This window comes from Quercus robur, chromosome 3, assembly GCF_932294415.1.
Source record: "Quercus robur chromosome 3, dhQueRobu3.1, whole genome shotgun sequence".
Taxonomy (NCBI): Eukaryota; Viridiplantae; Streptophyta; class Magnoliopsida; order Fagales; family Fagaceae; genus Quercus; species Quercus robur.
This window is the reverse complement of record NC_065536.1, coordinates 32,649,824-32,673,250: the sequence shown is the minus strand read 5'-3', so window position 1 is coordinate 32,673,250 and position 23,427 is coordinate 32,649,824. Positions and strand designations below refer to the sequence as shown.

General features: G+C 38.2%; 2 protein-coding genes across 3 annotated transcripts; both read right to left on the bottom strand.

The window, feature by feature from the left end:
* Positions 1-1,381: 1,381 nt before the first annotated feature.
* LOC126717823 (protein NRT1/ PTR FAMILY 8.3-like) lies at positions 1,382-7,646 on the bottom strand. 2 transcript variants are annotated; one of them, XM_050419736.1, is made up of 5 exons: positions 6,767-7,646; positions 4,857-4,962; positions 4,544-4,761; positions 3,365-3,921; positions 1,382-2,642 (listed from the first exon to the last, which is right to left on the bottom strand). In XM_050419736.1, exons 1-5 carry the CDS (start codon positions 6,818-6,820, stop codon positions 1,820-1,822), a joined length of 1,758 nt encoding a protein of 585 aa, XP_050275693.1. In that variant the 5' UTR covers positions 6,821-7,646; the 3' UTR covers positions 1,382-1,819. The 2 variants fall into 2 exon arrangements, with proteins under 2 accessions (XP_050275693.1, XP_050275694.1); XM_050419737.1 differs by lacking the exon at positions 6,767-7,646 and adding an exon at positions 5,738-6,266.
* Positions 7,647-7,968: 322 nt separating this feature from the next.
* On the bottom strand, positions 7,969-15,655 carry LOC126717824 (protein NRT1/ PTR FAMILY 8.3-like). The gene is made up of 5 exons (XM_050419739.1): positions 15,432-15,655; positions 13,020-13,125; positions 12,714-12,931; positions 11,206-11,762; positions 7,969-8,973 (listed from the first exon to the last, which is right to left on the bottom strand). The coding sequence occupies exons 1-5, from the start codon at positions 15,480-15,482 to the stop codon at positions 8,151-8,153; spliced, it is 1,755 nt and encodes a 584-aa protein (XP_050275696.1). The 5' UTR covers positions 15,483-15,655; the 3' UTR covers positions 7,969-8,150.
* Between the last annotated feature and the right edge of the window lie 7,772 nt (positions 15,656-23,427).

Genomic DNA, 23,427 nt, shown 5'->3' with positions numbered 1-23,427 from the left:
GCACACGGCTCCCCTGCCCCCCACATTGCCATTCCTTTACTCCTCATTCTCAATTCTAATATACCTTAATGAATGGAATCTCATGTTGAGGGGGTATTTTGGTACTTTCTCTTAGTTTTCTTTTTTTTCTTCGATAATAATTAGGGGTAAAGGATTTGAATCTTGGATCACTGTATCTCCATTGGAAATGCTAAAAGTTGTCAATTGAGCTACAAAACTCTTAGCAGGTTTTTCTTCAATTGATTGGATGACCCAACCAATTTTCTCTACTCAAATAATCTCCTAACAGTAGTCATTATATTCAACTAACCAGTTTCAATCTTATGGCTCACGTCATTCTTATGACTTGAGTTTCTCAACCATTCTTCTAGTAGTAATCATTCTTATGACCTAGTTTGGTTGGCTAATCTCCTAATTGTGATCATTCTTATGACCTGGTTTGGTCGGTCAATTTCTTGCCTATGGTCATTCTTATTTCGTGGTCTACTCGATCTGTTGATCTTTTGGTTGTGTTCATTCTTATGATCTCGTTTGCTTGGCCAAATCTCTTGGATGTAGTCAATCTTATGATTCATATGCTCAACTAATCTCATGGTTAAGGTCATTCTTATGACATGGTTGCTTACCAATCTTGCGTGGTTGTAATCATTCTTAATTTATGATGTGGTCTTGTCTACCAGTCTAGTAACTGTGGTCATTCTTATGACCTAGTTTGTTTTGTCAATCTTGTGGTTATGGTCATTCTTATGTCTTGGTCTTGTAGCTATGGTCATTCTTATGACCTAGTGTGGTCGGCCAATTTTGTACTTTGGCCAATCTCATGGCTAAGGTCATTCTTTCTTCAAGATTACCTTGTGTGTGTCGAATGATCGCGAACTATTTATTTATCACCACTCTTTCTTTAAATTTCATTCCTTTGTGCCGTTCTCCAATACATAGCTTCATCAAGGTGCTTTTCATAGCCTCATAGATAAGACTTTTGGAAGTTAGCTTTATAAAAGGCGGTGCCTGCTTTTCATCTTCATCTCCGCTAGTAGTGCTTGGTCTACTTCTGACTCCATCCACTTCTTCTTCCTCTTCCTCTGCAGTCAGAGACATTTTCTTCCATACATCCTCCAAGCTTTCCATCATTCTTTCTCTTTAGCCTTTACCATGTCTCAACTGCAAAACTTGAGCCCGAGACCAGACCAAAAACTCTCACATAGTTCTCATCTTACAGAAGAGCCTCAAAAGCAAGACTGTGAATTATTGTTAAACTAGCATTGTTTTAGAAAAAGTCATGGCCATATCAACCACTATAAACAATATTGAAGAAAAACCTGTATTAAAAAAAAAAAAAAAAAAAAAAAAAAAAAAAAAAAAAAAACCAGCAAGGCAGGAATAAACTAAACCCATTCAGCTTTCAATAATTTTATTCACAGCCATTCTTCTCCACATCCACAGCAGAAACAGCTAACACAGTTTGTGCCTATAGAAAATAAGATTTACGTTAAGTAAATAAGAATAATAATTACATGTAATCATTTTCAACTTGGTATAACATAATAATTTTCCTTCGCACATTGAAGGAAATCTTACAATTGAAAATATTTAAAATTGAATAACTTTCAGAGATTGCCACCATTATCTAAGGTGTTATGAACCACCCATCCTGATAGCTTAAAGTAATCAAGATTTGGACAACACAATAACATTGACCCAAATCCTGGCATTGCACGTGCAAAATGGTGACACACAACCTGGATTTGATACACCAACATATATAAGATGTTCCTTGCGCAACCTTTCCATGAATGTTTTCATTAAAGATGAGAAAACCTTAAGAAGCCTTCTTCTGTTTGTACTTTCTGGCAAAAAAAATATAAACCAACAGATTTAATAAGCTGAGACCAGCCAAAAGCCAGAAGAAATAGTCAAGATGGCCCTCATTCAAGTTATCTGGAATCCATCCAGCACTCCCACCTTCTGTTGTGATGTAAGTTACAATGGTTAGAATCAAAGAGCTCAAGTAATTCCCCAGTGAATTTGTGAGAAGTGATAATGCACTGCATAAACTACGCATGGCATCTGGTGCTTGCTCATAGAAGAACTCATGCTGTCCAATGAATGTAAATACCTCTGCAGCACCCAGCAAAAAGTATTGAGGAACTTGCCAGAATATGCATAGTGGTACAGCAACATCTTCATCAACTAAACCCATCTCTTTTGCAATCTGCAATCGCTCAATCTCTACCACAGCAGCTGCTGACATGCAAAGGACTGATATAAAGAGGCCGATTCCCATCCTTTGCAACTCTGAGAAGCCCCTCTCATTGCCTGTAAATTTCCTTGCAATTGGGACAATTATCCTGTCATAGATAGGGACCCAAATAATAACACTGATGAGGTCAAAACTTGAGAGAGAGGCTGCAGGAACAGTGAAAGAACCTACAGTTCTGTCCATCATTTTCCCTTGTTCCACAAACAATGATGACATTTGAGCATAAACAGCAGAAAATACAATTCCAGATGCCCAGATTGGAAACATGCGGGCCAAAATCTTCAATTCCTCCACCTGTGTCACAGTGCAAAGCCGCCATGAATTGGAGAAGTTTTCACTTTTGTTCTCAGCATCTGAGACCACAGCAGCTTTATCAAGGCACCTGCAAGAAAAGATATAGTGAAAACTTTTACAAAGCAGATTTTGTTGTTTTGTTTCAGAATTGCATAAAAACACAATACATTAAACTTCCATGAAAGTGCTCAAAATATTGGTTCACACATCAATAATCTAAACTTGGAAGATATGATATATAAAATGGCTATAGATCCTTGGAGGACCAATAGGTCGTATGGAAAACTATACAGGACAAATAAAAATGTAATCCTATTATCATCCTTTTTTGCTGAAAATTCAATCCATCATCTTTTTTCCCCCTGCAAAAATTGAAAATGAGCTAGCATCTTTACATAGTAGTTAAATGCCTAGTGGCTATTCATTTAAATTCTGTCTAGAATTTAATTGTCATTCTTAACAATACTTCAAATAAGGTTATCTTAAAACCATTTTTTATTTTTCCTTTGAAATCTTATTTAGCTAAAACTCAAAACTTAACTGGCTTCTTCAATCTTAATCTATCCTTATGCCACCTCAGGCAGAGCAGGGGCTGTCATCTTATTAATCATCATTTAAGTCTAAACTACCAACTACTGTTTTTAAAGGCAAAACAAAATGGACTTATCTCACTTTCATGGAATTTCACTAAAAGCCCCTTACATATGTGCTGTGCAAAATCTATTTTTTGTCCAAGTAAACAAGTTTTATGATTATAAAAGAACCAATAAGAATATTGGCTAAGCTCACAATAATGAAGAAGAAGATTACTTCAGCTCATTGCTGTGCTCCAGTTTCCGACTTCCTTTAATGGTGGAGCTTATATCTTTTGTTTCATAAAGGAGACTACTATCCTCTGGGATCTCCAAATTCCGCTTATGAAATGATGCAACAAAAACCTGGCAAATTCTTGTAAGAGGGCTTCCCCCTGGTCTCTGTAATCTATAGAAGGGAGTGCCTAAAAAGAAGATTACAATACCAATGGCCATAACCAATGTAGGAATGCCATATCCAAGACCCCACCCAATATCTTCTTGAACCAACACCACTAAACTACTTGATAGAAAAGCACCAATGTTGTTCGAAAAGTAAAACCAGTTGAAGAAGGATCCTTTCTTTCCTTTTTCCCTAGGATCAGTATCATCAAACTGATCTGCACCAAAGGGCCAAATGCACGGTTTGATCCCACCAGTCCCTAGTGCAACCAAATAGAGTCCAATGAAGAATACAGCATACTGAGCTGCAGTAGCTGAAGGGCATACTGAATCCACACATGCAGCAGGCTGTAATGCAGGAATTGATGCGCATAGAGTCAAAGTACACAGCCCCTGTAAAAAATAACAATCAACCAAGATGTCTAGATTATAGATTAGAAAAACTGGTAAACAGAAGCAATCGATGAAAGATAACAAGAAAAAATTGCAATACAGACAGACGCCATTGTGCTCAATAGAGCTTTCCCATAGTTTCTTCATCACTGAAATTTCCCAAACCTTGCCAACCTGCACTGACCTAATCTTCATCATCCTGTCATGCCAACCATCAAGGTGGATAAAGCAGACCTCACTCAAAACTCTATTATGGGTGCATTTTTATAATGCGTATGACACAACCAGAAACATAAAACTTAACCCCCTTAACAATAAATATAGGATTCTTGCATACATTTCTGCTGACCTTTGTGCCTAATAACAGAAATGAAACATATCAGAGTCAAGTGTTGAGATTATATTATTACAGGATGCCATCAAAACATTCTTTATTTCTGAATTATTTTGTTTCACATTCATCAATTAACTACATGATAAGGAACTGATGGCATAAGGTTCAAGCTCTGCTGACTCAAGAGACTTGAGGACGTGTGAGAGGCAATGTGCTCCAGCGTTTTAAATGAAATAATTCTCTGCTAACAGAACAATACAAAAATGAAAAATTTCAGCTTATGCTTACAATAAGGTAAACTGCAAAGAAAACTGCCATTGTCCGATATCTTCCCCAGTAAGCATCGGCTAAGACACCTCCAATTAGGGGTATAAAATAACAAGTGCCTTGCCATGTGGTAACATTTCTTGCAGCAGAGACATTTCCTTCACGTAGTTTGCTTTCAAGATAAGTAACAAGATTAGAGGAAATCCCATAGAAGGCCAAACGTTCACAACCTCCACCACCTGCATTATATGTTACAACTGTTAAACATCACAAAACAAAATAAATAAAGTCATATATTTTGCTACATTTGAGCAATATAAGGAAAAACAATTACCGAGAATGAAGGGGCATGCTTTCCACTTTCCAGTACTATTCTTCAGAACAGGATTCCCTTTAATGTTAACTGAGCCATCTCCAGTGTACGGTCCACTACTGTCATTCTGAAGAGGCAGAATAATACGCATTTAAATGGAGAAGAGAGAGTTTTTTTTTTTTTTTTTTTTAAATAACAAACACATTAGATGTCATTTTCATAGGCAGTAGCGTAACTGGTATAATCTTGTTCAAAGAGGAGCATGGTACGTAGGCCCAAAACATACAAAAACCACATTACCTATTTGATGATTAAAGATGAATTTACTGCAACCACAAATTAATACCAAACACTCAGGTAGTAGTTTTAGTAGTGTTTAAGGTTGAGATATCTAATGATGAAGGTCGATTTTGTACAGCATCTAACCAAAAGATAGACGTTTAATTAAATTCTAGAACTGCTAAGGTATAATTAATTTTGGTTCAAGTAGTTAAACAGAGAATTAGCTTCAAGAGATCGAAGCTATCAATTGCAAATCTTGAAACATGTTTGAAATTTAAAAATTCACTGTAAAGTCTGTAGTTTGTGCTGCCGGACATCTAATTGAATCAATTTTCTGCATACGTCTTCATCCTCAAGCCCCTCCACTTCAATGAGCCTTTGTTAAGTCCTTTCCCTCTCGATTAATAACTTCTGAACTTTACATATTAAAGATTCCAGGCTTTTGGAGTTAATTATATTCAAATATGGCATTTCTTTATAGTTATACCATTGTTATGACTTCCCAGTGTTCAATCTTATACAACTATGAACATGTACTACAGTGCTGATGTTTGATTGAAAAACAGATTTAATGGAATCATGAAAAGCAATAAAAAAAATCCATGAGCTTTGAAATTAACTGGTAGACTGCTGATTCGCAATTGGATGGAAATACAGGACAAGGTGCCATCCATTTGTCTTGATTTCTTAATACCCTTTCCACCTGTGTTGTCACACTTTTAGTTGCACATCTTATCCAAGATGACTCACTTGTAGCTACCAATTTATTAAAGAAAAAGCGTGCACCATTTGAGTTACCAACGGGTAAGGTAAGGAGGTGTGTGTATATATATATATTAGTTAGGAGCAAAGTAGCAAAATAATTGGTGAAAATCAACATCCTACCTACTTAAAGACACATCTTGCAATTATCTACATCATGCCAATAAAGCTAAATACCATTTGACACGAGAAAGCAAGTAAAAAAGGAGTATTTCTCTTGTAGAAATTCTGCTTTTAGGGCCAAGTTTTCTGAGATGGCTGCTGTGTGTGTGCGAGCGTGCATGTTTGTGTGTCCCCCCAACCCAAGCCATAGACAGAAAACAATACGAGCAAAAGGGATAAAAACTAAAATCCTAAAGAAGAAAGAAGCAATATGTAAAAAGGACACGAGTAGATATAACAAGCTACCAGTCAACCCAACATGTCCTTCATAACTGTCTTGCGCTACATGACCAGTACAAGTTAAGTGTTAGACCCCCTGCAAAATCATTAAAAAAAAAAAAAGTTTTCTACACCAATAGGAAAATGGAAAATCCATCATAGCAAACAAACCCCTTAAGGAAAATTAACTCGGTTCATTCTTTGGAAGATCTTAAGCCACAAAATGAAAATTATATGGTCAAGCATAATCCTATTCTCACAGTAAACTAAAGAATAAAGAAGCTAAAAAGATAGGGAGAAAGGACTATAGAGTCCATTGACTTCCAAATAATAGACTGCAAATAATCCACCTTGTAAATATGAAAAAGACAAACAAAAAAAAAAAAAAAAAAGGGAAAAGGAAAATAGAAAACCAATAAAGATAAAACAGCTCTGATTTCAGAAGGTACACTTCTGAGTTCTGATATACTCAAAACAGATTAAGAGGAGAGTTTAGAACTTAGAACCTGTAGAAGAGCATCATCTTCCAACACAGAACTCTCTTCGTCCACAGAAGCCATGTCTCTCTCACTCTCACTCTCACAGACAATCTCTCTTTCTCTCTCTCTCTTTGAAAATCAAAGACTGATAATAATAATAATCTAAAGAGGTGGAGATACTTTACTAATGAAGTGTGTAGGCCAAGAATCTACGTGAAATGCATTAAGGGCGTATCAATATTCCCTGTTAATCCTAATTTTTCTTGCGTGGTTGGTCAAAACTCTGGAAGAATGGTAGCTATGCTTATTTAGGCCTAATCAAATGTTCACGAGAGATGAAGAGACGTTAGATAATATTATTCCTCATCAGCAGTGATGTTGAAAGGACAATTGACTCAAATTCAAAACATAACAATCAAACAGGAATTAGACAGCCTAGCTCTGATAGTGATGCCCAAATCTCTGGCTCTCCTGTTCATTATTGAATAGCTAGGGAGAAACCAGAAAAACCCAGATGCAGAAAGGTTCGCAGTTGAGCTTGATGTTCAGATTCAGTAAAAAGTCAGTGTTACTGAGAGTAGGGAAACAGAAGAGACGGGTCAGAGTATGACCGTGAATACCTAGTACAAGCTGTGCCTACAGAGAGTCATGCTATTAGGGAGCTCTGACGCATGCTTATGAAAATGATGCCAACTTTTTTGTGCAATATGCTATATGTGCCAGCGTTTATATCAACCAAAAAGTCCATGAGAAACTGCAATAATCCCATGACTCGGACAGAAACTCTTTAGTTAGTCAAGATGTTCTATTTTTGGCCTATCTGTCCTCCTCTTGAAGGGTATGTCAAGAGTAATGCCAGAACATAACATTTTTAACTTAACTATTGACGTACTTCGTTGTGAATGAACGAAAAACGCTTTCATCTGTTTCTACCACAAATATCACTTGTATCATGCACGGATCACTGTGGCCCATGTAAAGAGTTGTGAAAAACAGAGTCCCCCCTAGAATTATCGTTGTGGTAATCTAAACCAGAACCCTGACTCTCTAGGAGATATTTTATGTCAATCATCACGTACCTACATACTATGAAAGGCTGAGAGTTAAGACCACGAGTCTACTCCTACAACCTGATGAGCAGAAATATCTGAAGAATTCACCACATAAGGACTTGAGTAGAATGAGAGAATCACGTTGGATGAATACAGTCAATATCTGCCAGAAACAAATTTAACGCAATGTAAAACAATCAATATCCGTGAAACCTGGAAAGAGATATATGAATGCAGATAGCGTAAAGTTATATACAGACCATTTTTTACAGAGTCCTTTTAAGAAATGACTATCACGCCATCTTCTACAAACACTTTGTGTAAATAATTTTTAGAACTGAGACCTTCTCAGAGAATCCTTAAGAAGCCTTCTTCTTCTTGTACCTCTTAGCACAGACAACATATACCAACATATTTAAGAAGCTAAGTCCGGCCAAAAGCCAGAAAAAGTAATCAAGATGACCCTCGTTCAAATTATCCGGGATCCATCCAGTGCTCCCACCCTGTGTTGTGAGGTAAGTTACTATTGTCAAAATCAAAGCGCTGAGGTAGTTCCCCAATGAAGTTGTCAAAAGTGACAACGCACTGCACAAACTCCGCATGGCGTCTGGAGATTGGTCATAGAAGAACTCAAGCTGCCCTATAAATGTAAATACCTCTGCAGCACCCAGCAAGACATACTGTGGTATTTGCCAGAAGATACTGAGTGGTACAGCAACGTCTTCATCGACCAACCCAAGCTCTCTTGCAAGCTGCAACCGCTTAATCTCTACCAAAGCGGCAGCCGACATGCAGAGGACAGAAATAAAGAGGCCAACTCCCATTCGCTGCAGCTCTGAGAAGCCTCGCTCCTTGCCAGTAAATTTCCTTGCAATTGGGACAATTACCCTATCATACATGGGGACCCAAAAAATAACACTGATGACATCAAAGGATGAGAGAGAGGCTGCGGGAATGGTGAAAGAACCAATGCTTGTGTCCATCACCGTTCCTTGCTCCACAAACATTGTAGACATCTGGGCATAAACAGCAGAAAAGACAATTCCAGTAGCCCAGATTGGAAACATGCGGATCAAAATCTTCAATTCTTCCACCTGTGTTACGGTGCAAAGCCTCCATGGATTGGAGAATTCCTCACTTTTGCTCTCAGCATCTGACACTACAGCGGCTTTATCAAGGCACCTGTGCAGCAAAAATAAATTAACAGTGAATTTTTTTCCTGGGGCAGAATTTGTTATGCAGTTGACAAAGTTGGGAAAAATGTCAAACTTTCATGCAGGTACATACAGTGAAATGATCTCATGTCATCAGTACAATTCTACACGAGATTAATATTAGACTAAGGAAATATAAATCTAAAGGAAGTGAAAATTTATATGAAAAGGCAGCAAGCTTTCTACCCATTACATTTTTTTTTTGCAAAACAGATTTAATTACACATTCCATATTATTGCAGATTCTCTTGACCACGCATAAGTTTCCCAGTCTTCCCACTAAAACTGTATGGTACAAAAGTAACAGGATATTATCCCAAGCTCTACATAAATCATAAATCTAAGAGAAAATATCATTTTCATTTTTTTGTTTGTTTAATTTCTAGCTGAAGATGCCAGGGATCAATATATCTGCCACAGGGGTGGAGGTGCCAATTGGCCAAAGGACCATTGGCAAAGAAGAATTAAATTAACAATACATCTACTTACATCTTATTAAAATAGAATTATACTTTTCCTCCCTAACAGGAGAATATATATAGGTCTTCCACTTGAAAATCGCATGCTATAGATGAGGACATGTTTTCCTGCAGTTTACTCTTTGATTAAATGAGATAAAATCTTTAATGAAAATTTTTTATTTGATTCAAAGAACAAAATACAAACAGGGTTGGTAATTAGCAGTATAAAAAATTCTAACAAGAAGAATGGATTGAGCCAAACATAGCAGCACTTTTAAAAAAAAAAGTGTGCTTCCACATCATTTGCCTACTCAACTATGAGTGAAAAAGTATAACAAACAGGGCACTTAATCTCCCACGAAATGAATAACATTCTGTTGTGTTTCTTAGTATGCCTTAAAAGAATCCACATTTTTCAATAATCTGAGAGCAAAACCATACAAAGATAAGTAATTTGTGTTGAACAAAGCATTAATTATAAAGAACAAGTTCTTTCAAATAATATGCTTACTCAATCATGAAAGAATTAGTAAAGATAAAGAAGGCACATAACCTCCCATGAATGAATGATACTTCATTGTATTTTGCAATGCATCTAAGGCTGCGTTTGAATTGACTTCAAACTGATTCCGGAAATGATTTTCCGGAAAATGGGGGTGTTTGGCTGTTACTTCAAATTCGGTCAAACTGAAAAGCATTTCCAGTTGACCGAATTTGAGAGCCAAAACAACAGAAATGATTTTCCGTTTCTATTTTCACTTCAAAGTACTTCCGGCCTTGGAAAATAGAAGAGAGAGAGAGAGAGAGAGAGAGAGAGAGAGAATCGATCGCGACATCACCGTCCGCCGACATCACCGGCTGGCGCGGTAGCGCCGATCGCGATCGCGATCTCCGCTTCGATCTTCACGCAATCACAATCGCGATCAACGCCTTCGATCTTCACGCAATCGCAATCGAAATCGACGCATCGCGCGAACGCGTCGATCGCGATCGTGATCGCGCGAAAGGCCGACCGCTCCGATCGCGATCGCGCCGATCGCGATCTCGCCTTCGTTTGTCCGGATTTAATGATTTTTTCTGGGTTTTGTTTGTGTTTTGAGGAATAAATGATATTATATAATCGTTTGGTAACCAAGAAAATGTAAGAAAATGTGAGCAACAAGTAGAAAATGTGTTTTTCTATGGTATTTTCAAGAACACAACCAAACATCAGAAAATATTTTCCGAAACATTTTTTGAAATGCAACCAAACACATGAAAACATTTTCCTTTCCGGAAATACTTTTACACGAACCAAACGCAGCCTAAATAAGCACATCATATTTTCATAGAACTCAATCAAGTACCACCATTTTAGAACGAAGTAGATAATGTCATTCTTTTTCTTATTTCCCCCCTTCTTTCTTTTTCCCAATAAAGTAAGGTTCTAACCTAATAAATAACCAGCAAACCAAACCCCACCCACCCTTTACCACTTGAGCAAAGGCCCATGGGCCTTTGTCCCTATTTAATATTTTCATTTCAGTTATACCAATCTTTCATAACTAACTTCTGTGTTTAAATGGAAAACAAAGAGGAAAGGTCTCAATTGATCCACTGAGTATGTGTGCTGTGTATATCTACTTATAGTTTAGTGAAATAGCTCCCTCGATGACAAAAGAAAACCAATAATGGCTAGGAATACATGTTGCGGAACTGAAAACTACTTATGTCAGGACAATGTGAAAAAGAGAAATTACTTCAATTCATCAGTGTGCTCCAGTTTCCGACTTCCTTCAATGGCAGAATTTTTGTCTTGTGTTTCATACAAAAGAGCATAGTCTTCAGGGACCACCACATCCCTTTTATGGAATGATGCAACCAAAACCTGGCACATTCGTGTAAGAGGACTTCCACCTGGTCTCTGAAATCTATAAAGGGAAGTGCCAGAAAAGAAACTTGCTATGGCAATTCCCATAAACACAGCAGGAATGCCAAATCCTAGACCCCACCCAGCATTGTCTTGAATCCAAACCAGAAAACTACTAGATATAAGAGCACCAATGTTGATGGAAAAATAAAACCAGTTGAAGAAGGATCCCTTCTTTACCCTTTCCTTAGGATCAGTATCATCAAACTGATCTGCACCAAATGATGAAACACAAGGTTTGATCCCACCAGTCCCCAAAGCAATCAGATAGAGCCCTAAGAAGAAGACTACGTACTGAGCTGGAGTAGCTGACGGGCATACAGAACCCACACATTCAGAAGGTCTCAATCCAGGAACAGTTGCTGATAGTGTCAATGTACACATTCCCTGTGCAAAAATTAACGATTTTAGTTGTTATACCCTTTCAAGTTCTTAGAATAAATGACATGGGGATAGAACCAATTAATGCACATAACAAGAAGGAATAAAAACTGTACAGTAGACTGGCATCCTCATTAAAACCTCATTACCAAGCATTGACATGCATCGGAAAGGCATGGTTTCTGATGACATTGTGGTTTAATGATGTTGCTAAAAAATGTGGCCTGTTAGCACAGAGCAATTTTTCCGTTCTGGATACAACTTATGCTCTTGCCTCTTGCAGTCAAAGAAGTGTAATGGAGGGAGGGATTCAGGTTGGTGAGCACCAAAGTGGTGTTCCATCGGATATTTTAAAAGATAAGCAAAGAAGTGTAATGGAGGGATGGAAATGTCAACCCTGGACATTTCCATCGGAAACGCTATGAAGTGCTACTTGAGTTATAAGGTTATTGGCTTTAATTGGCAAGTTACGCATACTCAAAATAGGTTTTGAACTCAAGACCTCACCTCCACCATTCTTATGGGAGTGCCAGTTGATCTGGAGCTCATTGGCTGCGTTATATTTTATAAAAAAACATATAGAAAACTTCTGAACATTGTTTCAAAATGAAACTATATCCATCTGTAACTGCTGAATTCTTATTATTTTTTCTGAACTACCTTATATTTTTCTAATCTCTACAAATTGGAATTGTGAGATCATTCTCAAACAACCAAACTCTGTTCTGCAAAACCAGAAGATGAGAGCTGTACGTCCATTCTAAACAGGATTAAAGCAAGTATGATAGACCTGAGTTGATCATGTAAAATGATTGATGAAACAACAAAATGAAAAAGAAATGAAAATCAAAGGTTGAGCTTTGTTGGTTTGTGGGACATGAAGATGTGTGTGAGCACATGTGATCAATTATTTGTAATGAAGTAATTAAAAGAGGAATGTACATAGGGTATACTTACAATGAAGTAAATTGTGGAGAAAGCAGCAATTGTCCAATATCTTCCCCAATAAGCATCTGCTAAGACAGCCCCAATGAGGGGTGTAAGATAGCAAGTGCCTTGCCATGTAGTAACACTTGTTGCAGCGGAAACATTTCCTTCATGTAGTTTGTTGGTAAGATAAGTAACAAGATTAGTGGCAATCCCATAGTAGGCAAGACGTTCGCAACCCTCAGTACCTATTTATCATATAACACACAAAAATTTAGACATAAAATGAATTCATTGAAATATTAGATTGGAGTAATGTCAAGAACAATGGGTTACCTAAAATGAAGGGGCATGCTCTCCAATTTCCAGTATTCTGCTTCAAAACAGGCTTTCCGTGAAAGTCAACTGAGCCATCTCCTGTGTACTCCTTGCCACTTTCATTCTGAAGATTTAGAATAAAAAACATCAAATGCGGATAGAGCAATATAAGATCCAAATCTTTTAATAGAAGATTAAAAAAAAAAAAACTTTGTAAGAGGAAGTGTCAATAAAAGAGACCAGGCATATTATAATGAAAACTAAATTTGACCATTTGATCAAGAGGAAAGCTCCTATAAGTTATCAACTTGGCACTTAAGAGTTGGTCCGTTGCTTTTTAGCAATTCACTACAAGTATTAATTGATCAATCGATAAAAAGTCACCTCTTATCTCATATATACAGATATATGTCTGAAAATTTGGTCAGAACCAAAAGTAGCATGGCTCCAATTTAAATCCTCAATGAGACAGAAAATTCTTCTTTGAAAAAGAAAGTGAGAAGAAACAATATGTATTAAAGAAACAAACAGAAAGCACATTTGGGAGTGATGGGTAAATATTTTAAAAGATAAGCAAAGGACAATGAAAATTAACTTGGACCTTGCCTGAGGTAAGTAACTAAATAAGTTTGAGTAAAGTTGTACAATTCAGTTAGCATGCAAGGGCATACACAAATTTCAAATTAAAAAAAAAAAAAAAAAAAAAAAAAAAAAAAAGAACATGAAAAAAGTTTGAATACATGCTTGCAGCGATTAAAGTTTCAATTAAGTGGTCACTAACATCGGCATCAAAGATAATAACTCTTTTTTTAGTTAGGTAATAGAAGTTTTATTGATTAGAAAAGTACAATTTGTTTACGATAATAACTCTTGGGGGCACATATTTGAAAAAGTACCATCCCACTATTACAATTTGTCAACTACATAAGCCAAATACATGAGTTACCAACATATTAGGTTGCTTTAACAAGACTATAGGTTGCTTATGCAATAAATGAGTTACCAACATTTTAGGAATATAAGTCAGCGAGAAATTGATGCAAACAATAAAGAGTTGAGGAAAACAAGATTAAATGCCAAAAAATTCAAGATTTGTGATCAAGTTTTGATGTCGGGCTTCTTGGCACCTTTCTTAGGTAACTTTAGTTGTTATTCAGTCTTAGTATCAAGTTCTTAAGGTTAGATAGTTTCTAGTTCAATTTTAATTTACTAGAAAAGACCAATTTGATAAATTCCAGATTTTCTGGAATGGGCTGTTCTTGGCTGTACCAAACGCCCATGGGTCTTATTTTGTGTTTTGAGTCCTCTTCCTATTTGGTTTAGAGGTTCCTATACTTTTTTCTTTCATAATTAGTAGCCCTAGTCTTTCTAGGAATAGGTCATTTAGAATCTTAGTCCAGTCACTAACACTCACAGTGAGATTGAATTTAACACAATTCTAGCAGCTTAGTTTAGGCTTTTGAGAGTGTGATTGCCTAGTGTTTATCTTTCTTTATTTCTCGTTTTATTTAATTATTATAATACCAACCAGCCATCAGACATATTCAAAATCCCATCTGTTTGTTTCTCACATTTCTACCTATTAATCCCAAAAAGAAGCTAAATAGACTTATAACACAAATAAATATGCCACTCTTCCTCTCAGAAAGAAGAGTTCAAAGAACAAGAAAATAATGAAGATTAATGGGATAACCTACCACCTGTCCTATATTCCAGAACCCCAGTAGTCATCAATCAGCTAAACAATTTGAAAGAGGTTAATGTTTGTATTTCAAACATTAATTTCATTGCACAGCAAACCAAAAAACCAGGAAAACCCCACACACACACACCCACAACCACAAATACACAATATTCTGCCTATGCTGCAGTTAGTCTTAAGTCAACCTACTTTTTCTCTTTAGCATCAGGCTGATGCTTGAGGCAATTTAGATAAGCTTATATATTAACCAAAATTAGTGGGTGCTCAACGAATAATAATAAATTCCATTAGCTTCAACTTTTCCATCCCAAAACTAATGGGTCATGGCTCAACTGAATCCTATAAACCCATATATTTCTAACATAAAAAAGAATAGTGGGTCTACCCAATTAACCACTTAGGATGCAGCAAAAGCAACAAAATCAACCAATACCCAGTTCCAAAAACATGAAACCAAACTACTTCAACAACAAAAGAGATCTACAAAAATATATATATATATAGATTCTTCTACAACATGAGGTCCAATATTCCTCCCTTTTCACTCAAAAAAGACCCAGAAATTGTTTCTCTCAAGAAAATAAAAAAGACCCAGAATTGTTATTGGATAGTCAATGAATAATATACATAAACTCGTCTAAGTTCATCAACTTTTGATACAAAGTAGAAGCAATCACAGAGAGAGAGAGAGAGAGAGAGAGAGAGAGAGAGAGAGAGAGAGATTAGACCTGCAAAAGACCATCTTCTATGAGCGATCTATCATCCTCGACCGAACCCATCTCTGGTTTCTGTGTGTCTGTATGTGATTGCAAATTTCGATAATATATAAATAGGAAGCAAAAGCAGTTTTATTTGATTCAAGTTTGGAGATTCTTTAGCGCACGATACTTTTCAAACAAGGAAGGAATGGGGTTTGGGTTTGGATAACGTATCTCACAACTCAACTCATTGTCATAGTAAGCGTAAATTTAATTTAATATTGCTTATCTTTTAGTTTTACACGTAATAGTGGAAAATAAGGCTGCACATGGTTGGCAGTCAATAACAACTACCAAGAATGGTAGGTTGGGATATTTTTGGGACAAGCAGTTGCATTTGCATTTTTAGTTTTACTTTGCATAATTTCATTTACTTTCTTTTTCTTGGCTTTGCACGGCTTACCTACTTGATGAAAATTGTGTGGATTTGTCATTTATTTATCTTCTCACTATCAAAAAAAAATTGTGTGGATTTAAGATTCTCTTACTATTTATAAACAATCTTTGTTGAGAATAATCACCTTGACTGAGTCGTCTGAATTTTATTATGTAAAAATGGATTCGGTTAATGGGTACTTTTAAAGCATTTTCATAATAAAAATATTACACTTGTAAGAACATTCGCATCAGAAAATGCCAACTATTTTACCATCCAAAAAAACTATTTTATTAATTATATAATATCATTTTACAATACACTCAGCATCTCAACTTTCATTTTCCTATTCAACTCAATAAAATAATATATCCACTAAAATACAAAACCAATCATAACCCAACCTACCACCACCACCTCGACCAACAAAACCTACTACAACCACTACCCACCCCACTACAAAAACCTCATCCAACCCACTAACCACACCACCACCAAATTACCCACCACCCACACCACCACCACCAACCCAGCACGACACCAAGGAAAAAAACCCAACCACGGCACCAAACAAACCCAGCCACGACACCAAGGAAAAAAACCCAACCACCACCAAGCAAACCCACCACAACACTGGCTAGCAACCACCACCATAATCATAGTAGCCACCACCAAAACCCACTACCAACAACAACCACAAAAGTTTCTCAAAAAAAAAAAAAAAAAAAAAAAAAAAAACCCACAAAAAAGCAACCACCACAAGAACCACTAAAAGGAACCCACACCAATAACCAACAATGAAACCCACGCCGACAACCACGAGAGAAACCCACGCCAACAACCACCAAGAAAAACCCACAAAAAAACCACCACCAATCTTGCTGTTGTTGATCTAGAAATCCATCAATCATGGCAGCAAAACCACCACGCCAATAGACAGAGAAGAGGGAGATGAAGAGAAAATAGAGAAGAGAGAGGAGGAGTAATGATGATGCCGTAAATATCACCAGTGAGCTATATGATCCTCGCACACTTGTAACGATATCTGCACAGAAAAGAGAGAAGACTTAACAGAAAGCACCGGTGTGGTGCTGGCCAAATACTCTCCGAAGGTCAAGTTAGAACTATTCTCACAACTCTAGAGTGCTAGAGAAGGGTAGATTATGCATACCTCGATTTGTGAGGGTATTGAGATATTTATAGTAGTAGAAGGTTGGCATCTCTTCCTTGATGTAGAAGTCTTTTCCTTATAGGAATCCTCTTGAATAGTTCCAAACGTGATGGACAAGACATTTCCTTGTAGAGAAGATCTTCATTAACGCACGTATCTTCCGGAATCCTCTTCGTGCTAGGATTCAATTTACCTTGGGATTCAATGGTGATTAAGTGTGTGTTGCTAGTATTTCCCATCTAGGGTTTCTATTGTATCTATCCATAACAAACCTTTGCACAAGTTGGGCTTGCCCTCTATCGGCCCATGGAGATGGATCCGTCTGGCCCTTTTAATGGAGGTCCGTCAGACTATATTTTTACCCTCTTCAGTTGCCCCTTTACCCCATGGGTTCGTCATCCTTGAGTGGAAGGACCCGTGGGGTGACAGTTCAAGGTTCTAGGGATGATGGTTCAAAGGCCTGTGGGTCGACGGTTTCAATGCGGATGTCGTGAACTGCGCCAACCCCTAACAGGTTGTCCGGAAGCCATTATGACGCATGACACATGTCGCTCTTCAATTGGATTTTACCTCGAATCGAAGTGTCACTTCGTCTTCCGTGCACTTCCTCTATAAATATCACACTCTTCCTTTCTCATTTCTCCATTTTCAGCTGAAACACACTGTTAGAGCACTACCGTTATCCTTGTCAGAGACCACTATGTTCAGTTGTTGTATCCGTCATCAACACACTTCCTCCGTTCATTCACAAAATTGGTAAGTACTCTCTTTTCACAAGTCTCTTTTACCTACAAATATACTTTTTTTTTTCCTAGATTTTACACACCCGTCATCACTTCTAGATCCGTTAGAGTCTTAGGTTTTGTTGTCACGTGCAGGCAATGTCTAGTGTGTCAAGTAATCAGTCAGTTGTCAGTGACGGGGCGGATTACGAGGAAGTATAGTCATCTAGTCACAAAGACCAAGAGAGTCCGGGCGAAAAGAAGAGTCCGTCCGCCTCTTCCTCGTCCTCAACAAATGAGGATATAGAGATGGCTGAACCAAAGGAGGTTTCTGATGACGGTGAGGAATAACCAATAAGATCTGTCGTAGGTGCTGATGGACTCAGGGAGTTCATCATGCTACCAAAGTGGACGGTGCATAATTTTAGGTCTACCATCAAGGAGAAACACTTCAACACTCTTAGGGCCAATTTCCAAATTCCAGATAACATCCCCATCTGTATGTCCCAAGAGTCGGAGAAATGCTACTATGAAGGAGTAGAAGGTGTCGGGGTGTACGAACAGATGCTGAAGGCAGGACCTAGGTTTCCACTAAGCTCCCTTCACTATAAGCTTCTTAAATACCTTGGCCTATCCGTCAACCAAGTATCCCCAAACGCCTGGAGGCTCTTCATAGCAATGGAGGTCCTGTACGGTGCTATGATGAATGGAGCTAAGAGGCTGATAGTGCGGGAATTCCTTCACTGCTACTGTCCAGACGAAATAGACAAATCAAGAGGGATGTATAGTTTTGTGCCTAGGAGTCCGTTGTTGAAAGTTATATTTGAAACCCTTGACTCCAATAGGGACTAGAAGAGCCGTTATTACTTCCTAGAGGGTGACGAGTGGATGTGTCGTCTAAGGGACACGGAACACATGCCCATCGACACGACTTGGGGCATATTGCCTTCGTCCAGTATGCACCCATCCTAGTTTGTTAATTCTTTTTTTAACCATTCAGTTTATTATAATTTTTTCAACATTTTTAACCGTCTTCTTCTCTTGCAATTAGATGGCGTCCACAAGTTAATCTTGAGGAGTTCAGTTTTCTCGAGAGAACTTTTAACAAGACCAAGCCGGAGGAAAGGACTTGGGCAAAATTAGTCACACTTGATACCATTCATTTGTATTATGACGGACCTGAACCAACGCCAACAACCACCAAATACGACACAAAAATTCGCAGACGTAAGTCCGTCGGCCTCATTTTGTTTGAAAGAATTTCATTTTTATTTTAGTAATTAACTTCATCCGTCCACCTTTACAGAAATGGACGATGCTAAGAGGAGGGCGATGATCAAATCGTAGGCTGCCAAGAAGAAGGAGACCGGCGATGTGGCTCCTAAGGGGACGGGCTCAAGCACTTTGTCCATAAAAAGGAAACAGTCGTCCAAAGGAGACCGTCCTCTCAAGAAACCCAAGGTCCCTTTGGAGCCCGTTGTAAGTCTAATGGCTGAGGTTGCAAAGACGGTCACCCCAGCGAAGCATGGGGCTAGTAAGGGCACTATGAAGGCCCCGTCCGCTAGCTAGGAGTAGCCACCCGTCCTCCTCCATGAAGACTCCAAATATGCCTTGGAGCAACTTTCGTCTATCATAACGTCGAAGGACTATGAGGACTTAGGCAATCACTCCACGGAGGTAATGGGGGAAACAGGTCTATTTGTAATTGCTCAGGTAATCCTACCCGTCTGCTTTACGTTCGTCCATTCCACTTGGCTTTCCATCTAACTCTTTTTTTTTTCCAGCCCATGATTATAATGAAAGGGCTGATGGAACGGTGTTTTAACCGTGAGACGACCTTGGACCATGTGCGGGCAAAGGCAGAGATGACGGAGGATGAACGGTCAACTCAAAAAATGGAAAACCACAATGGAAAAGAAGTTTGACCTTTCAGAGAAGGTGAGGAAAGAGCTTGAGCAGAGGATGGAGGAGGCGAAGAAGGCCCTTGAGGATAAGGATAAAGAGGTCCAGGACTTGAAGGATAGACTCCGTCAGGCTAAAGAGGTGGCGATATGTGAGTATCGTGACTCCGATGCCTTACTGTCCGAGCTGGGAGACTCTTATCTGCAGGGTTTTGATGACGCTCTCCATCAGGTTAAGAAGGCCTACCCTGACCTGGATGTGTCAAACATTAAAGTTGAGGATCAGGCTCAAACCTCCGTCATGCCCGTCGCCTTAGAGGACACTGAGGATCTTTTTACTGAGGATGCAACTCAAGGCGATGGAGAGTCAGCCCAGGCACAGAATGCTCAAGGCCAAGTCCAACTTGCAGCTGATGACACTCGTCAGGAGAAGGATGCAGACCCTCAGGAGTAGTGGTGTTATATATATATATATATATATATATATTTTGTAAGTTGGGAAAACAATCCCTTAATTTTATCTGTCATTATTTTCATGTTAAACAACTTTCCCTTCAAGGGTTTTATATTTCTATCTGCCTATTTTGGTTTAATTGCTTGTTTCATGGTTGCTATGAATGTAGTGGTCCATTTTTTATTCGATCCGTCCACTATGTAAGGCCTTTAATTTTATGGCCATTGGGTTAAAACCTAACTTCCAAAATGAGTCCGTCCACATTGTGTTATGGAATTTAAGTTGCGTCCATCTTAATCTCTAGAGGGACTGTCCTTATTACGGACTCGGTTAGACTTTTATCCTCAATGGACAGTCCGTCCACCTTTTTTTTTAATATAAATTTCCGTCGACCTAGATGGACCGTTCACCTTATAAGCTTAATATTCAAGGATGGTCCGTCCACCAAATGGACTAAAGTTTTGATCTTTCTAGACGATCCGTCCATTTTATGGACTAAAATCTACATTTTTTCTTCAAGTAGAACCGTCCACTTTATGAATTTAAATAAAATTTATATCCTTTATGTACCGTCCACTATATGGACTGGGTAGTATTTTCATCCTTTATGGATGAACCGTCCACTTTGTGGACTTTAGTTTATACCCGTCCACTTTTTGGGCTTGGAATTTTCATTCTCCTGGGATGATCCGTCCAGTCTGTGGACTCTAGCCTATACCTATCCACTTTTGTGGATTTAGAAAGTTCATCCTCCTGGGATGGTCCGTCCAGTCTGAAGACTTTGTTTATATCCGTCCACTTTTGTGGATTTAGAATTTTCATCCTCCTAGGATGATCAGTCCAGCTTGTGGATTTTATTTAGGCGAAAAACACATTTTGGTCCCTACATTTTCAGCCGATTTCCGTTTTAGTCCCTAAGTTTTTTTTTTACCGCTTTTAGTCCCTCTCCTGAAAAACGCTTCCATTTTAGTCCCTGCCGTTACATCAGAAACGAATATTGCAGACGTGGCAAACGGCAAAGTTAAATAATAATAAACTAATGTCCACGTGGCCTAAATTAATAATAAAAAATATTTTTTAATGCCACATCAGCATCTAAATTAAAAAAATTAATTTATTAATTTTAACTAAATAAAAAAAATTAAAAACAGAATTAAAAACTAAAAATCTTATGAATTGAGATCTAAGTGTGCCTTGAACAAGAACAACAAGAACACAAACCCAGATCCAAGAACACAAACCCAGAAATTATTTAAAAAAAAAAAAAATCTAACCAAAGCCAGAAATTCCGATCTCAAAGCCAACCCACAACCACCAAAATAAAACCCACAACAACCCAGGCCAAGAAAATCAACCCAAAGCCACAAACCCAAAAAAAAAAAAAAATGTCAACAGCTCAAATCTAAACCAAAAGACAGCAAAAAATAATAATAAAAGACAAGAAAAACAATTTCTTAGGAGCTGATGGATATTGTTAGCAAATTTGGGTTCGTGGATATTGTTATGGATTTTTGTAGTTTTTTTATTTTTCTTTGTCTTAGCTGGTTTCGGTTGAAAAAGAGAGAGCAAATCTGGGTTCGTGAGAGAGAAAGTGTGAAGGGAAAAATGGGTAGGGGGGTTAGAGTGCTGGGTTGAGCGGCGGCGGTGGCGGAGCAACAGCAGCCGCCGCCCCCGCCCGTGTCGGCAAGGAAGCTGGCGGCGACGCTTTGGGAGATGAATGAGATTCCGTCGCTGAGTCCGAGCGTCAGAGAGAGCTCGGACGAGCGGCGGATGAGAAAGAAGGAAGCGATCAGAGGTAGAGAGAGAATCGCTCGGTCCATGCACTCCGGCTCTCTGCCGCCGCATTTGTCCGATCCGTCTCACAGTCCCGTTTCTGAGGTTCGCGATCTTCTTCTCCTGTAGATTCTTTTGCTTCTTTTTTGAAAATTTTTTTTTTCTGGCTTTGGTTAGTTTTTTTTTTTTTTTTTTTTTAAATAATTTCTGGGTTTGTGTTCTTGGATTTGGGATTGTGTTCTTGTTGTTCTTGTTCAAGGCACACTTAGATCTCAATTCATAAGATTTTTAGTTTTTAATTCTGTTTTTAATTTTTTTATTTAGTTAAAATTAATAAATTAATTTTTTTAATTTAGATGCTGATGTGGCATTAAAAAATATTTTTTATTATTAATTTAGGCCACGTGGACATTAGTTTATTATTATTTAACTTTGCCGTTTGCCACGTCTGCAATATCCGTTTTTGATGTAACGGCAGGGACTAAAATGGAAGTGTTTTTCAGGAGAGGGACTAAAAGTGGTAAAAAAAAAAACTTAGGGACTAAAACGGAAATTGGCTGAAAATGTAGGGACCAAAATGTATTTTTCGCCTTTTATTTATATCCGTCCATTTTTGTGGACTTAGAATTTTCGTCCTCCTGGGATGATCCGTCCAGCTTGTGGACTTTATTTATATTCGTCCACTTTTGTGGACTTTAGAATCTTCATCCTCCTGGGATGATCCGTCCAGCTTGTGGACTTTGGTTTATATTTGTCCACTTTTGTGGACTTTAGAATCTTCATCCTTCTGGGATGATCCGTCCAGCTTGTGGACTTTGGTTCATATCCGTCCACTTTTGTGGACTTTAGAATTTTTCCAACTTGTGGACTTTGTGAGAATTCAGGTTGAAAAGACATAGATGTGTCTGAATATTCTTCTTTAAAAAAAAGCCATGTGTTTGTAGAAAAGTACTTGCCCCCTTGGGCTTAAAAAGATACTTAAAGTATTGTAGCAAAAAGTTGTCAAAGTAAAAATAATAATTGTAGTAAAAACTAAATAAACTGGGAAAAAGTGTCGTTGCTCTTCATATTGTCTCTACTGATAGTATTTTCGTAGGTGCTCTGTGTTTCATGGGTGCTAAAACTTTCGCCCGTCCAGCGTCTCGAGGTGGTAGGTGCCCTTCCTTTGCTATGATGCGATCTTGTAGGGTCCTTCCCAGTTGGGGCCGAGCTTTCCTTGCGAAGGATCTCTAGTAGTGTCCATTACCTTCCGCAGTACAAGATCTCCAACCTGAAAGTCTCTATGTCTGACATTGGAGTTGTAGTGTTTCGTCATGAGATTCTGATACCGCGCCATCCTTTGCTCCGCTGTCACTTGTACTTCGTCCACCAGGTCGAGCTAAAGGCGCATGGCCTCTTCGTTCTTATCCTCGTCGTAGTTCTCCACTCGATAGCTTGTGAGCTCTACTTCTGCTGGGATGACAGCGTCACTTTCATATGCTAGTCGAAAAGGCGTTTCTCTAGTGGGTGTTCTTGCTGTAATTCGGTATGCCCACAGAACGCTTGGTAGCTCGTCCGGCCAGATACCCT